Source organism: Delphinapterus leucas, chromosome 13 (genome assembly GCF_059928025.1).
Source record: "Delphinapterus leucas isolate spDelLeu-1000000601 "Yukka" chromosome 13, BTC_Dleu_Yukka2, whole genome shotgun sequence".
Classification (NCBI taxonomy): Eukaryota; Metazoa; Chordata; class Mammalia; order Artiodactyla; family Monodontidae; genus Delphinapterus; species Delphinapterus leucas.
This window is the reverse complement of record NC_143141.1, coordinates 15,333,195-15,350,616: the sequence shown is the minus strand read 5'-3', so window position 1 is coordinate 15,350,616 and position 17,422 is coordinate 15,333,195. Positions and strand designations below refer to the sequence as shown.

The 17,422-nt window shown below is 48.7% G+C and overlaps 1 protein-coding gene across 3 annotated transcripts in view; it reads left to right on the top strand.

The window, feature by feature from the left end:
* The window catches only part of TCF7L1 (transcription factor 7 like 1), a 159,071-nt gene that overhangs the window by 122,382 nt on the left and 19,267 nt on the right, over positions 1–17,422 (top strand). For 2 of the 3 annotated variants that reach the window (XM_022555994.3, XM_022555995.3), the window contains exon 4: positions 11,420–11,503. In XM_022555994.3, the coding sequence (XP_022411702.1) occupies positions 11,420–11,503 (84 nt within the window). Of the gene's footprint in view, positions 1–3,405; positions 3,486–11,419; positions 11,504–17,422 lie in introns of all 3 variants that reach the window. The other variant, XM_089922879.1, reaches the window with a different exon arrangement.

Here is a 17,422-nt window from a genome sequence, read left to right as displayed (position 1 = left end):
CAAGGCGGGAGAGGGCTTCCGGGCAGGAAATGTGTTTCCCCAGAGATGCCTATAGGATTTGGCAGGTAAAAGGCCAGTTGCCTTTATTTTCTTTCTCATCAAGGGCCTTGCAGTCACAGAGACGGGTGGGACGGTGGTGGGAAGTGGAAGCAGCATGACTTCCTGGGTTCCCCTCGCCCTTCGCTCGCTAGCATGCCCCAGAGACCGTGCCCTCGGCTCCTATCACATGTGCCCTTTTTCTGCCCGAGTGAAGGTCAAATGCAATAGAGGCTGCACAGCCCTCTGTGATTATGAGGAACCCCAGCGACCCCTCTCACTCACTCTCACCTTTCCCCGCCGCCCCCATAGACTGTAAGCCCTTTTGGCTACACATCTTTTTTCTGTCCTTCAACCCAGTACCTATACTTGTGACATTTCCCAGCCTCACTTACAACAAGAGAAATGTGAATTGAAACTACAGTGAGCTACGGTTTTTCACCTGCCCATCTGGTAAAGATCGTTGAGTTGAATAACACGGTGTGGGCAAGGGCTCGGGGAGATGAGCTCTCTCGTGTGTTGCTGGTAGCGAACAGTTTAGACTGGGAGGTCTTCGGTAATCCTTCTCAAAAAGCTAAATGTACATACCTTTGACCTAGCAGTCCCCTCACAACTGGAGATGGGTCCTACAATTATACTCAGACATGAGCAAAGTGATGAGGATATTCATGGTGGCAAAAGTCTGGGAAGCACCTGTACGTCTACAGTTATGGGACTGGTTAGTAGATTACGGTACCTCCATGCTGCGGTTACTGTGAGGCCGTTAGCAGAATGAGGCAGCTCCCTATGTACTGGTGTGGGGTCAGCTCTAGGTGCACACGTGGTGCAAGGGCAGAGGCCACAGTGGGGCCAGGACAGGTGATCGTACGTGATAGCAGGGGTGTACCGTCCGTATACGCCAGACGTGGCCACGACAAGGCTGGAGCCAGAGGGCAAAGGAGGACTGGTCAGGCAGGGGTCCACCCAGGGAAGGAGGGCCCGGCATCCAAGGCCAGTTCCCGTGAAGAAGCTTCTCTCTGGTGGGTCCATTGTCGGGCAGTGAGCACAGAAACTACCTGGGCCCAGCAGACCCAAGTACAAAGCCACTGCAAGAGGCTACATAGGACTCAGGAGGCCTGTAGCGCTAGGCTTGGAAAATGAAGGACCCAAAAGCAGTTTGTTTAACTTTGACTTTTCTGGAAAGCCCAGGTCTCTGCCCCAGAAGTCCCTTTACCACAGAGCAGCTGTACCCAGAGCTCTGGGGGCAGAAGTCCCCTGCTCCTTCTGAAAGGAGCACACAGCGGCCAGGAAGACATGCTCGGCCAAGTGTCCAGCTCTCCCTCAAGACCACACGTGTCAGCCTCCAGCCATCTGTGAACACAGCCAGCAGTCCCAGCAAGTCGGGGCAGATCTGAGATCCCCTCAGCTCCCGCCTACAGTCATTGGTGTTGCCCCAGCCAGTTATAAGCATCTCTTCCCAACACTGCCATGGCGGCTCACTGCGGGAGCTTGCAATCAGCCACGGTGGGAATATTTACACCATGAATCCCAGCAAATGCTGCAAAGCAGGGCCTGTCTTTTTGTTTTTGTTTAGGGAGCCAGCTGTTAAACATTTACCCACACAGGGCCTCTCCCCACGAAGCACCCAGATGAGTGAAGAGCCAAACCCTGTTAATAGCTGTCCCTGGGAAAATGCAGGTAGTGCTCATTGAGCGAGAATAACTAAGTCTTAGTGACTAAACACGCATTTGCCGAGAGCTCGCCGCGCGCCCAGCTCTTGGTCCTCTCCGAGTGATCACCCCTCTAAATAAAAAACCCGTTATTCAGGGCTTCCCTGGTGGCACAGTGGTTGAGAGTCCGCCTGCCGATGCAGGGAACGCGGGTTCGTGCCCCGGTCCAGGAAGATCGCACATGCCGCGGAGCGGCTGGGCCCGTGAGCCATGGCCACTGAGCCTGCGCGTCCGGAACCTGTGCTCCGCAACGGGAGAGGCCACAGCGGTGAGAGGCCTGCGTACCGCCAAAAAAAAAAAAAAATCCTTTATGTTCATGTTACAGGTGAGAAAGCAGAGGCTCTGAAAGGTCAGGTAACTTGCTCAGGTACATAGGTCGGAAGTGGGGATCAGCTAGGACTCCTGGTTCTGTATCCGTTGAGCACCTCAACCCAGGCTCCACTCCCAGGCGTCCACTGTGCTTTAGACAAACAGCTGCATTTGATTTTTCTTCCATAGGAGGCTGGCTGGTCCAGGTCCTGGCCTTCAGGCTGATTAAGTAAAATAGCCCCATTTTAAAGGTGAGATGATCTAGTCCAGAGAAGTTAGGAAGAGCCTGGAACCCTGCTGTGTCACCTCTGTGCTCTGTCTTCCACTACTTAGAAATTGGCCTCTGGGGGGAGCCAATTTTAAAAACGACCCTTTCATCAAATCTGGTAGGCAAAATGGCAAGATTCTCTGAATTGGGAGGGGAAGAGAGTAGCTTGAGGCCATCCAGGAAAGAAGGGGAATTATTGGGGAGGAAGGGGAGGAGATGGGGAAACTGAAACCCAGCCATCCCACTCTTGTTTTTTTCTTTCTTTTTCTTTCTTTTTTTTTTTTGGCTGTATCATGCAGCATGTGGAATCTTGGTTACCGGACCAGGGATGGAACCCGCGCCCCCAGCAGTGGAAGCACGGAGTCTTAACCACTGGACCACCAGGGAAGTCCCCAGCCCAGTCTTATTTTTGAGTTTAATCTTCAGTCATGGAATAATCTTGGAGCCCCTCTGCTGCCAGTGCACAGAGGGGCTCCAAAAATATTTGTTGACTAAGTTGCTGTGACAGGTGCTAGACAAACAAAAGTCACTTCATTGGTTTAAAGCACTACCAAACTGTGGTTCTAAATAACTTTTCCAAGGAAAATTGTGTCTGTTGTATTAAATTGCATAGTCACTTATTATAGTGCTTTGTGGATTTATTAATTGGATTTATTTGCAACAACTCACCTATCAACAAAGCCTCAAGAAGGAACCCAGGGAACTTCCGTGGTGGTCCAGTGGTTAAGACTCCGTGCTCCCAATGCGGGGGGCCCGGCTTCAATCCCTGGTCAGGGAACTAGATTTCACATGCCGCAACTAAGACCCAGCACAGCCAATAAGTAAATAAATAAATATTTTTAAAAAGAAGAAGAAAAAGGGACCCGGCCTTCTACACTTGAGCAAAAAAACAAAGAAGGTGATTATACTTGGGGGTTAGTGCCATTCATAAAACTAAGCAAAGGCAGAAACTACTCATCTTTAGAAAAAGGGAATAAGGGATAAGGGTGTAAACCTTATTTTTTATGCTTTTGCTCCTGGAATTGTGTCTAATTCATCGTTTGGGAACCATTTCTTCTAATACTTTCATTTTATCTTCCTCAGTGACTTCTGAAAACTAAACGTTGCTCCCACTTGGGAAAGCTGTTCTGTCTCCTCACTGATGAGTTCATTACTCAATGTTGGTACGTTTTCAAATTTAGATCAACTTAATGTCCATTTTGATAGAAGATAGAGGACTTTAAGAAGCCTCCAGGAACAGGCAGGGTTGGGTATCATAGGCTCCAGGCTGCATTTACAAATTCTCGGCAATACTAAGCCAACTGAAGTGAGAACCAATCGCTTAAGAGTGAAAGGGGCTCCATTATGTGTGTCTCATTGTCTCTAAAGGATTCAGGAAGAGGCTGGATGACCCATGTTACAGATGTGGAAACTGGGGCTTATGAGATTGATAACATGCTTAAGCTCAAGGTGGGACAGGGTCTGGAGGCATCATGAGTGTTGGCTTCTGGGCAAGGAATTGAGGATGTGGACGTGACCGTTGAGGAACTGACGGTTCAAAAGACAGGCAGAATTTGCAAACGGATAACAACAGCAGCATACTGAGTGCCATGGGAACACCAAGCACAGCTGGGACCCAGAGGTGAGTGTGGCTGGCCGTTGTGTGCAGCTGGAGAAGCCTTGTCAGGGAAGGTGACCTTGGTGCAAGGAGGGGATAGAGTTTCCCACGAGTAAAGGATACACCAGGCCAAGAACCAGTCGAGCAATATGGCACAGTCAGAGTGCATTAAGAACTTTAGTGCAGGGACCTCCCTGGTGGCACGGTGGTTAAGAGTCCACCTGCCAGTGCAGGGGACACGGGTTCGAGCTCTGGTCGGGAAGAACCCACATGCCACGGAGCAACTAAGCCCATGCGCCACAACTACTGAGCCTGCGCTCTAGAGCCCACGAGCCACAACTGCTGGAGCCCGTGCGCCTAGAGCCTGTGCTGTGCAACGAGAGAAGCCACCGCAATGAGAAGCCCGTGCACCGCGACGAAGACCCAACGCAGCCAAAAATTAATTAATTAAAAAAAAAAGAAAAGAACTTTAGTGCAGCTGGTGTGAGGGGGTGTGGGGATGGTGAGGGTTGGAGCCAGAAGGATAAATTGGCCCTAGATTGCTGGTGAGTATCCCCTGACCCAGTAACCAACTAGGAAAGGATTTTCAGTAGGGAAGAGATCTGGTAGGTTTGTTTTTAGAAGTCTGAACTCTTGTAGGGTCTGGGAAACCACTGCAATTGTCCCAAAGAACAATTTCATCCCCAACTGTGGCAGAATGGAAAGTAAGGAAAAACTGGTAGACTGTTCACATATTTCATTTATAATACGATTCTTGATGTTAAACATCATCTTTCAAAGGAAGCGGAGAGCATTTTGCACGACATCCTCGTCACTGTGGGGTGGACGGCCATCTGCCTGTGGGGTTGGGTTTCTAGCCTGTGCTCCTGGGTGGCTGCCGCACCATATCATCTCCTGGGAGGGAATCCTGGGAAGGCCTTTTCTCTGTTCACGGGGTCCCAGAATCTCCATTCACCACTGGGGACCAGAGAGGCAGGAAAGGCTGGTCACCTAAAGTGGGTAAGCTTCTGCTCTGAAGCACAAAAACCACAAGACGGGAAAGGTAGAGAAAGGGGCCCTTTCTGTGTGCACCAGGCCTGTCCCTTCCGCCAAGGAGAAGCAGAAGGGATTCTGTGGAGTGGGGTCTTCTCACCTGGGCATCTTTTGGAGCTGACTTGCTTCCTGACTTCCAGCTGTAGGGCACCCCCCTCCGGGAACACTGCGATTGAGTCTGTGACATGAGGCTTTGCTTCCTCTCTTGCCCGGGCCCTGCTTAAAGGGTTTTCTGTGAGAACGTGTGAGTGGGGAGAACGTGGGCGTTGCCAAGAGTCCTGGAGACTCCCGTCTCCACCAAAGCAAGCTTGGAACTGGGGGGCCTGGCTGGGGGAGGGGCCGTTCCTACCTTCTGGGAGGCGGAGGGTTAATCTCCAGAGCTCATTGGCAGTTCTGCCTCTGGACAGGGCATGCTGGGATTTCCTCCCAGCTGTTTTACATCATGAAGATTTGTATGTTGGGGAAATTCCAGGGCACAGCTGCAATTAATCTGCTGCACAGTCTCCAAGCTAAGCGGGATTCTGTGGGCCCAGTGCCCCACCTCCCTGCAAGAAGAGGGCTCTGGCTCTCCAGTGAGAGACGCTGCAGAGGGACCCTTCCCTAGGCCCAAGTTGAGCGGCAACAGCCCACCTGGCCAAGGGATATCCCCAAGGAGGGTACTGGAGAGGAGCCCAAGAGGCCAAAAGGGACCCAGAACATAAAGAGAAAGAGCAGCGGGCTTCCCTGGTGGCGCAGTGGTTGGGAGTCCGCCTGCCGATGCAGGGGGCGCAGGTTCGTGCCCCGGTCCGGGAGGATCCCACATGCCGCAGAGCGGCTGGGCCCGTGAGCCATGGCCGCTGAGCCTGCGCGTCCGGAGCCTGTGCTCTGCAGCGGGAGGGGCCCCGGCAGTGAGAGGCCCGCGTACCGCAAAAAAAAAAAAGAGAGCGAGCGGCACCCGTATACATGATAAAGCCCAAATAACACTGATAGCAACACTTGATACAGACGGCACCAAAAAAAGAAAACTTGTTCACTCTTCGGAATGTAGAAGTATGAATCTTAAGACACTCATGTTTAGCATTCCACAGTATATACAAGAACGAACAAGCCATCATGACTGAATAGGGTTTACCTGGGGAATACAAGGGTGTTTCAGTGTAAGAAAATCTATTACTTATGTATCCATCTCATGTCTGAGGCAAATAAGAGAAACCACCATTTTGGTGGATTCTGAGAGAATTCAACAACTGTCCCAGGGAAAACGATTTAAAAATAGGGACAGGGGCTTCCCTGGTGGTGTAGTGGTTGAGAGTCCGCCTGCCGATGCAGGGGGCGCGGGTTCGTGGCCCGGTCTGGGAGGATGCCGCGTGCCACGGAGCGGCTGGGCCCGTGAGCCATGGCCGCTGAGCCTGCGCGTCCGGAGCCTGTGCTCCGCAAGGGGAGAGGCCCGCGTACCGCAAAAAAAAAAAAAAGAACAAAATCATCCTTCCTTAACAAGGTAAACACAGGCTCTAAACCACAGCCTCACTATACTTAACTGTGAACCACAATAGCAGAACTTCCGATATATATGTATGTATGACTGAATCACTGTGCTCTACACTTGAAACTAACATGACATTGTAAACGAACTATAAAAAAAAAGGGGAGGGAACTTCCCCAGTGGTCCAGTGGTTAAGACTCCGAGCTTCCATTGCAGGGGACATGGGTTTGATCCCCGGTCGGGGAAATAAGATCCCACGTGCCACGCGGCGTCGCCAAAAAAAAAAAAAAAAAAAGGACTTCCCCAAGTGCATTCCACGGAACTCCAGTCCCACAAAAAGAGTTTCCCAGATTCAGTAAGATTGGTAAACTGCCTGTCTGGCCTGTCTCAGAGAGTCACCGCACACAACAGCATGTTCAGTAGCATTTGTAGATTGAGGGTTAACAGTCCTCACCATTTGGGTTTAGTTTTTTCTTTCTGTTTTTTGAGAATCAGAAGAGAGCGCTTATCCCATAAGTGGTGGCTACTGCTGTTGCTTGGCCATCAGTGCATTGATGCCACACGGGTCCCATGCGTTCCATCACGGTGCGCATCCCCCAGGAGGGAGGTGCTGAAGTCTGGCCATGATAGACTGGTCAGGATCCAGTTGTGGCCAGTTGGATGGAGCCTAGCCTGGGCTTGGAGAAGCCAGCAGTTTTAATTTGCCCACAAGCCATTACTGTGCAGGGAATCTAGGCTTAGCCACACATCTCTTAATCCACAAGAACATGCTCCCCACCAATGAGTGATTAGCCCTGTGGGGCTGGCCACACATGAGAATTACAGCCAAGAGAGATTTATTTCAGCTGATCGTTGGGCTGAGCCTGACCTAGGAATTCAGAACTGCACAGCCACCTCCAGATTTCTGGGAAAGAGGCTGGGAAGGGTTATAAGCGGTGTTGCTACCTCCTTCTGCCCCAACTCATGGTTCTGGGAAGCTCAACTGTCCCTTTAGAATGCTCCTTTCCTCAGAATTACAATCCAGAGGCCTTCCATGACTAAGCTGCAGGGACTCCAACTCTTACAGGTCTTCTCCCATCCCCTACTCCCACCACTGGTTTCAAAATCTTAAAAAAAAAGCAGAAAAGTGGAAAAGGGGAAGTGACAGCCCTCCACTTCCCTACGACTCGGAATGAAGCCCTGTCTGAACACAGGCACACACCCCCAGCCCCCGTCATCAACTGGAGCAGGAAGGATCCTGGGAAGACGCACACTATTCCCAGCACCACCTCTCCACGCCTGTCTTATCTGTAAGGAGCCAGACTTCAGCAGTGGGCAGGGCTAAAAATTTTCACCCACCCTCCAAGCCTCCAGGTTTCATTAAAATTAATGAGTGAGAGTGGCCCCTTTGTAGAGACAAGGGAACCCTCCGACGCTGTTGGTAGAAATATAAATTGGTGCAGCCACTATGGGAAACAGTATGAAGATTCCTTAAAAAAAAAAACTAAAAATAGAGTTACTATATGATCCAGCAATCCCAGTCCTGGGCATGTATCTGGAGAAAACTGTAATTTGAAAAGATACACGCACCCCTGTGTTCATAGCAGCACTATTTACAATAGCCAAGACATGGAAGCAACCTAAAGGTACATTGACAGATGAATGGATAAAGAGGATGTGGTACATATATACAATGGAATATTACTCAGCCATAAAAAGAAAAGAATGAAGTAATGCCATTTGCAGCAACATGGATGGACCTGGAGATGATCATACTAAGTGGAGTAAGTCAGACAGAGAAAGACAAACACCATCTGACATCACTTACATGTGGAATCTAAAATATGATACAGAGGAACTTATTTACAAAACAGAAACAGACTCACAGACATAGGAAACAAATTTATGGTTACCAAAGGGGAAATGGGGTGGGAGAGGGCTAACTTAAGAGTTTGGGATTAGCAGATACAAACTACCGTATATAAAATAGATAAACAAGGTCCTACTGTATAGCACAGGGAACTATATCTAATATCTTGTAATAACCTATAAAGAAAAAGAATATACATATACATGTATAACTAAATCACTCAGCTGTGCACCAGAAACTGACATTGTAAGTCAACTATACTTCAATTTTTAAAAAAAAGAGTGGACCTTAAGGGGAGAAGAGGCTACTGTGGTTTCCTCCCATCAGAAGCCCAGACGTCTTGGGGGGTACGTAACCACCAAGCACATGATAGACAATCACAAATAGTAGCTACTACTAAAAACCCTTATTATGCGTGTGTGTATGTGTTTATATGTATGTTTGTACATTGATCGCCCCAGTACCAAGGCATGTGGACCCTCATGCATCTTACAGTATAGTGGGTACCAGCTCCTCAACCACTAGAGCAGTGGTTCTCACTGGGGGGGGGGGGCAGTTTTGCCCCTCCAGGAGATATTTAGCAAAGTCTGGAGACATTTTTGCTCATCACAACTGGGCCGGAGAGTGGGAGCTACTGGCAGGGATGTTTAGCAGCGTCCCTGGATTCTAGGAGGTAAAGCCAGGGATGCTGGTAAACATCCTAAGATGCACAGGACAGCCCCACGACAAAGAATTCTCTAGCCCAAAATGTCAAAAGCGCCACGGTTGAGAAACTCTGTGCAAGCACCCTACAAGCCTGCTATGTCTAACAGCCCATAAGGTCAGCGGGTAGTATTCTTAAAGACCCAAAACTGCAGCCCTGTCCCAAACCAGGATTCAGATCGATTTCTCTGGGCCACCCTGACGTGGTCTAAGAAACATTCCTGGTAAGCAACAAGAGTGAAGAAGTGTTCAGTGTGGATCTTTGTGACTCTAAATAGGGAATCAGATGCGGGTAGAGTTGATGGATTTTAGGAACACTTCTTTTGTGTTTCATGTGGCGAGGGGTAAATTTGGGACGCTTCTTCTTAGCAATATCTCCTGATATTGCTTGTAGAGAAATGAATGTGATGGTGAGCACTCGAGGGTAAGTAAGCTCCAGCCACCTCAAGTGTCCCTACAGGAGAACATGGCCGTGTATGTATTCATTCAGCTTCTGGGTGGCCAACCCTGTGCGAGACAGAAAAGGAGAGAGAAAAGGCCATCAGAGCAAAGGCTGTGGGGGGGGGGGGGCAATGGAATGTTCAAGAGGACAGTGTTATGAAAAGCTTTATGACTCGTGTTGTGGCGAAGAGTGTGGGATTGGAAGTCAAGAGACCTCAGCTCCAACTCCTCATAACATGGGCAAGTCATTCACCCTGAATTTACCTCCATTAGCTCGTCGGAAAATTAGGACAGTCACCGTGACTTGTCGTAGCAGGGATGCTGTGGAGATTAAACTGGTTTACGTGTGTAAGTCTGCTTTGAAAACTGCCACCGTAGCACAAATGTTGTTGTTCACTGAGGAAATGAGTTTAACTCACTAGACCGATGTTGTCCAGTGCTATTAACTTGCCAAAGGCATTTAAATCGCGGTTAGTTCATCTAGGAAGTGTAGGCTCCTGGGAAGGGAAATAGGTGAGTGAGGGTGTGAAGGAAGGAAGCAGATAGGATCAGCAAAGCACAGGGATAGAGATGACATTCAGTTGGGGGGAGGGGCAGGGCACCAGAGGGTCCCGAGTGGAGCAGTCCTTATTCATTCCCACCTCCCATGGCCAGGCATCCTTGGCCCATCCCAGCTGCTGTTTCTGCCACTCGCTGGCCCTTGGCAGATGTGTCCTTGGGTTATTATTCCTGCCTGTGGATACCTTTTGGAAAGCCCAGCCCCTGCCCTCTCAGTCAATTTTTGTGGTTGATGGAGAGTAAAGGGGCACTGCCCATCCTCCTTTCCTGACCTGTGCTCAGAGCTCAAGGCCAAATCATGATTTTTCTCCCCCTCCCCTGAAATTGAATGACCAGAGCAAGGGATGATTCAAAGACTTCTTTCTGTCTCCTTGGGAAACTCTTCCTGGAGCCACCACATTCTATCAGAGCTCGAATTTTCAAAGTGGCCTCAAGAATTCTGCAAAGCGGCTGCATGGCTGGTCTGCTGCCCAGAAGCACCATATCAGTGTTGACACTCGGACAACATGTGTATTTTGCTCCTGGCAAAGACTAATGGTTTGCTTATGAAAATAATAGCTTCCATTTATCAAATGTCTTCCACGTGCACAGCACTGTGTTCAATACTAGACATTGTCCCTAATCCTTCTAACAACGTATAAAGTTAGTGATAACCACCTTGCTTTATGGATGAAGAAACTGAGGCTCAGAGTCGTTAAGACACTTATCCAGGGTCACGCAGCATAATCGGCAGAGTGAGAACCTGAACCTATGAACTCTCAACTCCAGAGCCCATCACTGCCTCTCCACCCATTCTCTCCCAGACTCTTGCCCAACACCCTGCCATGCGGGGGTTGAGGAGAGGCTTTTCATTTAAAGACAGTGTGTGTGTGTGTGTTGGGGATTTATTGTTTGGTTTGGTTTTTTTGCAGTAATACATGGGAGAGGGTAGGGTACTGGAAAATCTTTTCAAGATCGAGAAACACTACAATGAAGTAAAGATCCACACCTTGAATATGCACAGATACTAGTCGTGACCCTGGAAGTGTCAGGCAGATGGTTTTTATTCATTCATTCACCAGATAGTTCTGGAGAGGCTGTTTATCTCCTGGGGAGTGTTGTGTGTGCTGCTGTAAGAGATGGAAATGAACAGGCAGGATCACCATCTGGGAACCCTGGGTCCCTTGATGCGCCTTGCTTGTCCCACCACTAAAGACCCTCACCAATAGGGTCTTTGAATACTTTGGTCAGTTGTGCTGTCATGTTTTTACCCCAGAATGACAGAGGGGCTGGTGGCAGTAGTGGTTGTCGATGTATGCTCTACACTCTTCTGATCTCTGGCCATTGACACAGTAAGGAGCGTGCAGGTAAAATAAGCCACGGTCGTACCCCCACACCACAGAGCGCCTCCCTGCTCACTTGGGGTGCACGAGAGGCCCCCGCTCACCAGCTGCATTCTTTTCTGTCCCCTGTGCAGTACCTGCAGATGAAATGGCCCCTCCTCGATGTCCCCGCCAGCGCCACGGTCAAGGATACCAGGTCACCGTCCCCAGCACACTTGGTAAGTCCGTTTCTCCTTAAAGCATGGAAGGGACACTCTCACTGTCTTGTCCCATGTCCCTGCCTCCACCTTCCCGCAGTTCTAGCAAGTATTGCCCCAAGTGTGTGAGCCGAACGAGTCAGGGGCACAACAGTTAGGGTGTTGCCCGTGCACGCCCCCATCACTGCCACCTTGGCACACGCTCATACCACCCGGGATGTTGTGAGATCGGAAACGCCAGCGCTGCCCCTGGCTGGTGACCCCCGTCCTCCCCTGCTGCCCCTCCACCTGAGCAGTGGCATTCTCCATTCTCTCCTTTCTCTCCCGCTGGAGCTCGGTCAGCAGCCCCCGATTCTCCTGCAGAGCTGCATGGCGACACTTGAAGAGGCTCTTCTATAAAGGATGTTAGAGAAAAGAATTAAATTAAAACATAGGCAAACAAAAATCCCGAGGGGCAACTGAGGCCTTCCTGCCAAGGTCCGAGGCAACACAGCCACAAAGGAAGGTCTGGAGTGTCCCAGGAGGAAGAGAAATGGGATCTGACAGGTCTCCTCACCTGGGCTTGCAACAGACTGAAATCGTTAGGACAGGAGATGTTCCCAGCCGGGACCCTGCACCCCCTTTTCCTGGACTTTCTTAGGAGCTTGGGGCAACCCACATGCCTCACAAGCTAACTGTTGTTGTCCCCTGTGCAGTGGATCTTAGAAACACAGAGGGTCCAATTAGAAGGAACCCCAGCTGGTGTGACTCATCCATTTTACAGACAGGGAGACCTGGGAATACATGATGCTTCTAAAACTTTATTAGGGTAAATTTCAGTGCTTCCCTTCAGCCACACTGGGTTGTTTTCAAGCAAATCCAGACATAGTATTTCATCTCCTTCAGGATGTTTTAAGATATCCTCATAGCCCTTTTTCGTTAAAAGCTTAGAGCCTAGTTGAGGAGAAGGAAGGTATACATAGAGAGATACATAATGGCACAGCGAGCCCGTATGATTTCCAGGAATCATGAGAGCAGCTTAAAGTTGGCAGAGCCCTTGGTAGTTCACAAAGCAATGTCATGTGTAGTTCTGAGGTGACCGTCATAGCCATCCACTGGGGAGACACGTGGGGATTGCTGTTTCACAATCTCTAGGAGAAACCAGTGAGCAACAGGGCCAGCCGTCCTGTGCAGGCTGCCCTGAGAGGTCTGTGGCCAGTCACCAAGTCCTGAGTAGCCTGTAGGGCCTGTGGCCTTCCAGATTCCAGGACAGCTTGGGATCCGGAGCGCGAGGTACAGGCGCCCTCTAGTGGTCAGTCATTGTGGAGGACATGGCATCCCAACCCCCACCCCCACCCCCCAACAAAGTTGGCTTGTCCCCTCCCAGCACAGCTGTCTCTGTTTCAAATCTTTGCTCGCACCCCACCCATCCTGTGGCATCCCCCAGCCAGTATCCTTCACATACTGTCTTCGTATCTTCTAAAATCTTCATTTACGTTTAGAGGAAGTGAATTCTCTTTAAAATTAACACACGGACTCTTTGAGTTTCCCATCCTCCCTGTTGCAGAGCAATCCAGCTCTGAAAAATGAAATCAAAAGCCTGTGTATGGCCCTCCACCTCCTGTGATGCATCATGTTATTGCCCTTCTAATGTTCACCGCCCAACTTCACGCAAGAGCTAGACCTTCCACCTCCATCCCCGATCCATTTGCCATCTGATACCTAGTCTAGTTATTTGCCCAACTTTTTCTCAACCCTCTGCTTCCTGTAATTCTTGCATTGGCTCCGGGAGACTGTATTAATAGACATTATCAAGGGTTTTTTGCCCTAAGCTTCCATTTTCTTTTCCTTAAATAAATCAGTTGCTTATCCTCACTTATTATCTCACTGTAAGTGGCATGAAAATATATGAGATCCCTAAGCTCTTAACAAGGTTCTCTACCCATAGTTCCCACTGCCAGGCAAACCTACAGCCACTGCAGACGTGTGTTATACTGACACGATCTCAGGACTGCGGTGGAGCAGGGGCTCATGTTTTGTCTGAGAGTGGAAAACCGGGAACGGTGGATACATTACATGGTAGACAGCAAAATGGATACTTTTCCAGTAAGTTGTATATTATTACACTCTGCACACTAATATAGATAAACAGACCTCAAAAACTTAAAGAACATTCATGGGAGAAACCCTTAACATTAACTTGAAATTCTGTAGACTGGGAGAAGACCGCCATTCTCCATTTTCAAGTCAGGCCTTCTCATTCTGACTTCTGAGAGACACGTGTGTACGTGTATGTAGGAGCCAGACCTGAGATGCCTGTGTGTTGGAGGTTGTTTAATAAAGTGGGCTTGAATCCCACCTCCACCTCTTCCTACTTGTGCAGCTGCAGGAAATTACCTCATCTCTCTTTGCCTTGGTTTCCTCATCTATAAAACAGGAATTAGAAGAGGACTTGACCTCAGAGTTGTGTGAAAATGAGGCCGCGCATTGTAATGAGTTTAGAATTGTAACTTGCACAGAATAAGACTCAGTGGTGGCTAGCTTGCTACTATCACCACCACCACCACTAGCACTGCTTTGATGAAGAGAGGGAAAGAACAATTAAAATACTGTTCATTTAGCAGACTAAGAGGTGATGAAGGCTCAAATTATTAGGTGCCAGATCAAATAGACACATTGCAAAGGTAACGGAGGTAATAAGCCTGGAGAATTTAGCATCTGCTCTCTCAAGGATATGATTGAACTGGTCTGGGGTGGGGCTGGTATCTTAGTTTTCTAAGCTCCCTGGAAGATTCTAAGGGGCAGCCAGAATTGAGAATCTGATATGCCTTCAGCGCATATCAGAGGCAAAAGGGAAGGAGGGGCCAGAGACCATCCCAGTTTATTAGATGCCGGATTCTGTAGGCTGCAGGCGTAAGCGGAGAAGCAGGTTACCGGATGTAGTCGGAGGTTTGGACGCTGGCTTTTTTTTTTTTTTTTTTTTTTTTTTTTAGCGGTACGCGGGCCTCTCACTGCTGTGGCCTCTCCCGTTGCGGAGCACAGGCTCCGGACGCGCAGGCTCAGCGGCCATGGCTCACGGGCCCAGCCGCTCCACGGCATGTGGGATCTTCCCGGACTGGGGCACGAACCCGTGTCCCCTGCATCGGCAGGCGGACTCTCAACCGCTGCGCCACCAGGGAAGCCCAGCTGGCTTTTTTTATTAGAAAAATGAAAACACTGGATTATGGAATTCCTTTTGGAATCATGAGCAAAATATTTTGAGATGAGTTTGGCCCTGGGAGAAGGGCAAATGGAGGAAACAGCCTGCATACTTGGAGAGATGCAGTGAGTCGTGTCGAAGCTGCCTGTCGGGGAAGTGTGTACAAATAAGCCGCAACTGGGCCAGGGTGGGGATGGAATTACGTGTTATTACCACTTGAATTTTTATGCCTTTGAAACAAGCTCTAAAAACTAAGTATCCCTGAGTGTAGACTGTTACCCTGATCCCTCACCGTGGCCCACGTGCCTGCTCCGTGTCATTCCCTCCACCCTCTCCCCGGAACGCTGTGCCCAACCACACAAAACAAATAGACGCGCTTCCAGAGTATAACCAACCCAAAGATAGGACTCTCAACTCTTTTGTTCACGTTTGTTTACCTGGCACCTGTCATGATGCCTGGCACAGCATAGGTACTCAGGAAGCATTTGTGAATGGATGGAGAATCAGTGATCTGGGGAAAGGTAGATGCCCACTTCTGAACCCCTCTCTGCCCCTGAGTCCAATTCCTCTTCTCGTTCAGGATTTTTAATTAAATCTTTTTTTTTTTTTTTTAATTTTTTGACCACACCGTGTGGCATGTGGGATCTTAGTTCCCCGACCAAGGATCGAACCTGCACCCCCTGTGTTGGAAGCATGGAGTCTTAACCACTGTACCATCAGGGAAGTCCCTCATTAAATCGTTTTTGAAACCAGAAAAGTAATGCACGTGTATGTAGAACACTTGGGAAAATGCAAAAGTACACAGAAAAAGACCTGTAATCCCACAACCCACAAGCATTTTATTTCAGTCTCTTGTCTGTGTGTGTGCACACCTGTAACTTGCTTTCTAGATGATGACTGAATACTTCTTTTAACCATAGTGAACACCCTGTTTTAGCACTAAGCTTTGGGCCCCACTCAGAAGCAAGGTGCAGAGCTTTGTATCCAATGGCTAATGGAAGGCAGGGCCTGGAAGCCCTCCTAAAGGGTGACTGTCTCACTGCTCCGAAGAAGTAGCTGAGCTGAGAGCTGAGAAGCCTGACTTTGCTCAGCCTGCCAGTTCTCGATTAAAAACATTCATCGAAGTTTCCCTTTTTAAATTATATAGTTTCTCCATCTTATAAATATACCTGTGTAGACCCCAAAACTCATCATATAGCCTGTTGCTACTCCATTCTGCCTCCAGTGCTGATTTCAATTCCTACTACACAGTATTCACTGTTTATTTGGATATAAGTTTAAACTTTCAGAAAAATTGCAAGAATAATACAATGAACTCCCATATACTTTTTATCTAGATCCAGAGATTTTGCCCCATCCCTTGCCCACCCTGCACTCCCTCCCTCTCTCTCTCTCCCTCTCTCTCTCTGTCTCTCACACACACACACAGACACATGCAGTATATATGAGTTTTTCTTAACAATTTGCCAGTAAGTTGGAAACATTGTGTCCCTTTACCCCTAAATACTTCAGATGTATTTCTTAAGAAGAAAGACAGTATCTTACAATGACCACAGTACAGTTATCAAAATCAAGAAATTAACATTTCATATTACCTAACCCACAATATATATTCAAATTTCAGTAAATGTCCCAGTAGTGTCTGTGAAGCTGTATGTGTTTCTTGGTCCACAGTTCAACCCAGGATCACAGGTTACATTTCATTGCCAGTCCTTTAGTCTCCTTTAATCTCACAGAGTTCCTTAGCCTTTCTCTTTCCTGACCTTGACATCTTTGGAGAAGTACAGACCAGCTATTTTGTAGAATGTCCCTCCATTTGGGTTTGTCTGAGGTTTCCTCATGGTTAGATTCAGGTTGCGCTTTTTTGGCAAGAACATCACCGCACTGACGTGCGCCTCTCCGTGCATCACGTTGCGAGTCCAATGTCCATTTGTTCTTATTTATTTATTGTCCATTTGTCCCAAAGTCGGTGATGCTGGCTTTGATCGTTTGATTAAGGTGGTGTCTGACATGTGTTTCCTCTGTGAGGTTATTCTTTCCCTTTGTAATTAATAAGCGCTCTGTAGGGAGAGGCTTTGAAGTTACATAAATGCCCTGTTTCTCATCAAACTTGCACCCACGATTCATGGCAGGCATTGAAGATTATCGACCTCCATCATTCCTTTATTAGTTTCTGCTACTGAGATTTAGCTTTTGGGAAACCTTACTTGTGTCTCCCAGCTCATTACTCTTAGTGAAGAGCAGAATGGACATCGTGGCAAGTCAGGTCTGTGCACTGATGACACAGATGAAAAAGATCGTGATAGAGGACAGAAGCTAAAAACCAGTCTACAAATAGTGTTCCTGAAGAAGAGACCACACAACCAGTAAAAACGGCAGTGGGCAATAAGAAAGTGAAACTGGGCTTTAAAAACAAAAACTAGGGGGCTTCCCTGGTGGCCCAGTGGTCGAGAGTCTGCCTGCCGATGCAGGGGACACGGGTTCGTGCCCCGGTCCAGGAAGATCCCACATGCCACGGAGCGGCTGGGCCTGTGAGCCATGACCGCTGAGCCTGCGCATCCGGAGCCTGTGCTCCGCAACGGGAGAGGCCACAACAGTGAGAGGCCCGCATACCGCAAAAAAAAAAACACAAAAAACAACTAGGGACTTCCCTGGCAGTCCAGTGGTTAAGACTCCGTGCTTCCACTGCAGGGGCCATGGGTTCCATCCCTGGTCGGGGAACTAAGATCCCACATGCTGCACGGCATGTCCAAAAAATAAAA